This window comes from Felis catus, chromosome C1, assembly GCF_018350175.1.
Source record: "Felis catus isolate Fca126 chromosome C1, F.catus_Fca126_mat1.0, whole genome shotgun sequence".
NCBI lineage: Eukaryota > Metazoa > Chordata > Mammalia > Carnivora > Felidae > Felis > Felis catus.
In genome coordinates this window covers 169,801,160-169,807,159 of record NC_058375.1, presented here as the reverse complement: position 1 = coordinate 169,807,159, position 6,000 = coordinate 169,801,160, and the positions used below count along the sequence as shown (strand labels likewise).

Sequence of the window (6,000 nt, the reverse complement as noted above, 5' to 3'; positions counted from 1 at the left end):
CCGTAAAAGCCAGGGTGCCTGGGTGGCTCAGTTGGTTAAGCGTCCTACTTCAGCTCAGGTCATGATCTCGTGGTTTATGTGCATCAGGCTGCATCAGGCTCTGTGCTGACAGCTCAGAGCCTGGAGCCTATTTCAGATTCTGTGACTCCCTCTCTCGCTGCCCACCACCCCCCCCCCCCCCCCGCTCATGCTCTGTCTCTCTCTGGCTCTTAATAATAAATAAACATTTAAAAAATTTTTTTTAAACTGTAAAAGCCTCTGGTTTCTAAGGAAGATGGGCTTTTCCATCTGAAAAACTGTCACAACTTCTCAAAAAGATCATCAGCTAGTAGAAGCGTTTTGTTGGATTATTAGTTCATTTAGGGCCATTTATTTTCTTCAGACTCCAGTTTCCTGATCTATAAAATGAATCCTACTTGTCATACATATTTAATGTGATTGTAAACTGAGAAACAAAGGTGAGGCCACTTTATTAGTTGTAAAGAACTGAACCAATATTAAGTGGCAGGGCGGCAGCAACAATAAAAGCCTTTGCATTTTTATAACTCAGATGCGTAAATACCCGGTTGGTATGTAGCGGCTTATCAAGACATATTTGTGGAACTAAATTCCATCAAGACCAATGGATTTGAAAAAGAAAGAAAAGAATAAATACATATGATGGAACTTGAAAAGAAACAAAGGAAATATATGTCAAAGCCTCTCCCTATTGTAAAAGAAGGCTCAGATTCCAGAATTAGAAAAACTAAAAATAAATTGCTTAAAATTTACCCAAATTCAAGATCTCCCTTTTAGTAGTAGAGAAATAAATTACAACAAAAAGGAAGAACTTGGCAAAGAGCATAGCATATATACATTTAAAAAAACATATAAAACGAAGGAACAGTTTCTGAAAACGTAAATATTTGTGTATAAAATATCTAAAGCGCTTCAGAAAGCAATCCAGGAGGGCGATGGTGGTAGTTGTGGTGTTTGTTTTGTGTTGGTGTTTTTCCAAGCTCACACAGGAGCACAGCCTCACAAGTCAGCTGCTGGTTATTATCAACCCATTTTGCACCTGGTGGAGAAAAAGAAAATAACAAAGTCCTCCAGAACACTGTGGAGATGTTCCAGAGGCTTTCACACCACATCACATCAATCTTTGTAAAGGGAAAAATCTGGTATGTATCACTTAATAGCAACAAAGCATGTGTGCTATGAGAGAATAAATTATCCAATTAGTGATTTGTGGGAGGAAATTTTTCTTGGAAGGACTTTAAAATCTTAACAACAACAAAAAACACACAAAACCACCACAAGAACAAACAAACAAAAAAACGATCACCAGTTTTTAGATCATTTTCTAAGGAGAAGTTTTAAAAGACAAACATAAATGGTTACAATGCTAATGCTGTTACGTTCATACATACACATGTGTGTAGATTTCTAACTAAAACACTTTTGTTCTATTGACTATTATATAAGCTAAGCATACAAAGATACCCTTTTTCTCTTCTGATCCCGTTCGCTTTTAATGCGGCTGCTTTCTGTCTATTCCTGTCTCTTCTTTTCTCCTTTGCTGCTTGTCCGTAGTTCCTGAAAGAGAATCAGAGAGGAGAAACAGATCTTAGAGTTGGAAGGAGCCTCAGAGGATCATCTGATCCCCTGCTCAGATCATTCTCTACATTTTGCTGTTCAGAAAACTGGCTCCCAGAGTGATAAAAGGGCTTCCCCAAAGTCACGCAGCTACGATAAAAGAGGAGATGCCACCCTGTAGCACATCGCTGATTCTATTTCCTTCCAGGAACTTATCACTATCCGAAATGATCTAATTTATTTATTTATTATTATTAATAACTTGTTTATTAATTTATTTGAAGACTCACTGACAGTCTTCAAACACTAGAGTATACATCCATGAATTTAAGGACCTTAGCTATCTTATGAATAGTTGTATCCTCAGCACTTAAACCATGTCTAGCCTGTCATACGCATTCATATTTATTTACTGATAGACTAGGACATTGGTCTCTTGTTTCTAGAGTGTACTTTTATAAATGGTACCAAATTATCCTATGAAAAATACTATAGAATAATTAAGGATATCTGAACTCATATATCTAGCTACAGGTCTATCACAGACATTAACCTAATTTATGCATTTTAAGTAACAAAGATATCTAGTGAGTATTAATGTTTTCAACTGCTTGACATATATTGAATAGTTTGTACTTTCTTTAGATACTCCGGGGAAGAATAAATTCCCCGAATTCTGTTTGGGAAATAGCGCTGGTTGCTCAACTGATATCCATGGTCACTTTATAACTTACAAAGAGGACTCTGATTGAGTTGGAAGGTGGCAAGGTTCCTGGTTTAAAATATTTACTTTCTCCAACTCCTTTGCATCAAGGAGTGGTCTCGTGACACAGCTCTGATCCATAAGACATTAGCTGGGGGGCTCTGGGATAGCTCTGCTTCTCTGCTAGATTCTTTCCCTTTATCTTCCCAGTCTTCTTTTTGCTCAGAACAGACTGGATGCCTGTAGCAGTAGCTCTCTTGGGACCATGAATTTACAACATTGAGCATATTAAGGAAAATGAAAAGTGTCTGGATACCCACTGGGGTCTTGAGCCACAATTCCGGCCCTGGACATTTTATTGCATGACATACAAAAGCCTCTATGCTATTGTTTCCTGGGTTTTCTGTTATTTGCTGCCAAATGCTTGTTCTGAGTAATAACAAAGAATCATTTGCCAAACATACTTTAATATTCTGCTACTTCTAGGATTCTATTCTGGGGTTCACTGTGCTCATTTCTTCAAATTAGCCTCACTGTTACTAAAAGTAAGAGAAAAGGGAAAAATGCTAAGTCATATTTTAGAGCAAGAAACAAAAAATGAAGATGAATCCAATACCATTTTAACTGACTTTCTCTAGTTTTTCTCCCTTGAGTTTCCAGGCTTCTTTGAGTTCCTTCCTTTGCCTACTTCTCTCTCTATACTTACGGTCGGCTCCCTTCCACACCAGATCTCTTTATCTGCATAAATTGAGTATGAAATGCAATGAGGAAATTGGCTGCACCAACATGTGCCCATAGAATGAAGAGGGCTCGCAGTATAAATGTCGAGGGAAGTGCTACAGTCAGATGGTAGCCTCTTTACAAAATGCAATCAAGCACCTATGCATTCATGTAGATTATTTCATTTAATTCACACAACATTGCAAGCTAGAAACTTTACTCCCATTGCTGTGTGAATTATGTGGGATGCTTGCAAACTTTAGTACCTTAACTACTTACAATGTCATTTAAAACCAAAGATGCCCTCTATCATTGTCCTGAAACTCTTCTTCCTCTGATATTTAGTTTTCCAGAATGTTATGATGTTTGAAATCTAATAATTTTATCTCTTTAAACAGATTTCACATTGCAGCAACATAGACATTTTTAAAAGTGAGTACACCTGCTGGAGCTTCGAAGAGTCATATTTAGGATCAGGGACTTAGAAAAGTAAGGGCACTTCTTCTTCCGTCCTCCATATTCAGAGAAAGCAAATATTGAAAATTACATATGAGCATAAACACATTAATGTAATTAGGCATAATTTTCTATTATTCATTTTGTACACTGCTTTTAGATGTGGGTGAAGAAAGAGACATTTTAAATGAATGCAATAGAAGTAGTTTATTTATAAATTCATTAATATTGCAACTAAATGAACTCTGCAATACTTAAGTTATTTGCTGTAACAATACCCAAAACCAGTGTTTCCAAACATCATTCAATCATATATCACTTTTGTGATATTGAGGTACCAACTCTACTACAGTTAATATTTTTCTTTAAATTGATCTAAAACATACTTACACATTAAGCTTGCCTCATCTTAAGCAACAATAGCTACAAAATCATAGGCTTGGAGTGCCGATTATGTATCTTTTCTATTATGTATTATGACAGTATTTATAAATATAAAGATAAAAATAACTCATCCCTTACCAACCTAAAACGTTTCTACAATGTAGAAAACATTGTCATAATTGAATTAAAATTTAAAATGAATGTTGAAAACTTTCTAAGAACAGAACAGTCTGAGCATTTTGTTTTTTAAAAAGACCTTTACCCTGGACAGCTCTAGGAAGAAAAAGGGCATACACTATTATTGTCTACTAGAAAGAACTCTGGTCTAGAATTCTGCTCCACCCTGCCACACTCTATGCTTCAGTTTCTCATGTTTAGGGAGATTTTTTAAAAGCCACATATCCATCTGACATAACCTTTCTTATTCAGTATACACAATTAAAGAGGATCCAACAGCAAGGGGCCGGGATGATGAAAAAGGTAGGGAGGAACTGGTGGTGTTTCATCACAGAGACCAGGCCACTTAGGAGATGACATCAGAGTGTTGAAAGGCTGTGATCAAGGAGGTGAAGTACAAGAGAAAGAGTTTCACACAGAGAAGAACAGAGCTCTTTGGGTGGGTTTGGGATTCAGCTGGAGCTGTTCAAGAAGTGAGGGGATCAATCGCTGGTCTGTGATGTTGAAGAGGGTCATGTGCTGGGTAAGGCTTGGAGAGACTATCAGGTCCTTTCCCACCCTGATAATAATAATAGGCACCAATGATTAAATGCTCGCCAAGGTGGACTACGCATTTTAATACACCTTATCTCATTCGATTTCCACAATAACCCATAGGGGTAGGTATGATGGTAACCATTTTACAAATGGAGTAACTGAGTCTAAAATATGATAGAAGTTGAATTTGAACTCAAGCCAGAGTGACTCAAAAAGCCCATCTACTAACCATTATGTTACATTATAAATGTGGTCTGGGAAAGATAAAGTTTTTGTTTTGTTTTGTTTTGTTTTGTTTTGCTCAGAAAGTTTCTTTGCTCACTCGGCCAAACTGAAGCTAAGCCGTCTTCTTGAAAAAAAATTTTTGTAAACTGTAATTGTGTGAAAAGGAAACTGAAAAGCCATTGCCATTATCTCAGCTGGTTTCCTTCAAATTTCTGAGAAAGCCAACATTATTTCCCAAGGAAAATTTATTTAATTATAATCTCTGTTTTGAGAGTAGAGAACAGAATGGAAGAAACCAACATTTCCTAAGGAAAACTTATGCTTTTAATTTTTGTGTTTTTGTGTTTTTAATAGAGAACAGAAGAATCCAGAAGCCATGCTACTTATTTACCCAAATGATGTTACAAAGTCAGCAAAAGCTTTGGTTTCTTTTGTTTGCCTGAATCCTTTTGAAAAAAAAAAAAAATGAAAGTGTGTTCAAGGAAAGGGGAGGGCAGATTTTATTTTTTAAGCACCTTGGGGTGTCTCAAATAATCTCAAGGGGTATCGGAATGTTTTCCAAACACAAATAATTCAAAGTCATTTAAAACAAATCTGTGCCTTAATCATGTTTTAAGTAGAAAATTTAGGAAATCCAACAAATAGTCACAGCAGGTGGTCTAGAAACTCTGAAAAGTTTTGATTGAAACTGGCTTAATAACAACTACAAAAACTGAAACAAACAAACCAAAAAGGCCGGGGGGGGGGGGGGGGAGGGGGGGGAAGGGGGTGGAGGGGGGGGAGGAAGAGAGAAAGGGAGGAAGGCAGGAAAGAAGAAAAGGAGGAAGGAAGAAGGACAGACACTTGGAACCAGAGTACTCATTCATACTACTTATCAGTGAGTTTTGACATCTATGGTCTTGAGGAAAGATACTGAGAAAAATTATTGTTATTATCTACTGCATTGTCTTATAGATCTACATATTTCTCTTAATCTCTATATTATTAAACTCACATTCAAAATTAAAAACAATACTTCTACTTCTTTGAATCTTGATATAAGATCCCACCAGGGATTTTACATTTGATTTTTTTTCTTCCCATCTTAATTTCCTCTTTACTGACGCCTGAGAAATCTTGTCATTTTTTTCATCCATGAAACATTTGAACCTCACCAATATCATCAGTGTGGGAACCAAAGTGGCATGCCACCGTCCTCACTAAATTTGGTGGCATAGATACTT

General features: G+C 36.7%; 1 protein-coding gene across 1 annotated transcript in view; it reads right to left on the bottom strand.

Moving 5' to 3' along the window:
* Positions 1-1,335: 1,335 nt before the first annotated feature.
* PPP1R1C (protein phosphatase 1 regulatory inhibitor subunit 1C) overlaps positions 1,336-6,000 on the bottom strand; it is a 127,571-nt gene continuing 122,906 nt past the window's right edge. The window contains exon 7 of the mRNA XM_019838341.3: positions 1,336-1,575. Within this exon, the coding sequence (XP_019693900.1) occupies positions 1,511-1,575 (65 nt within the window). The 3' untranslated portion in view covers positions 1,336-1,510. The remainder of the gene's footprint in view (positions 1,576-6,000) is intronic.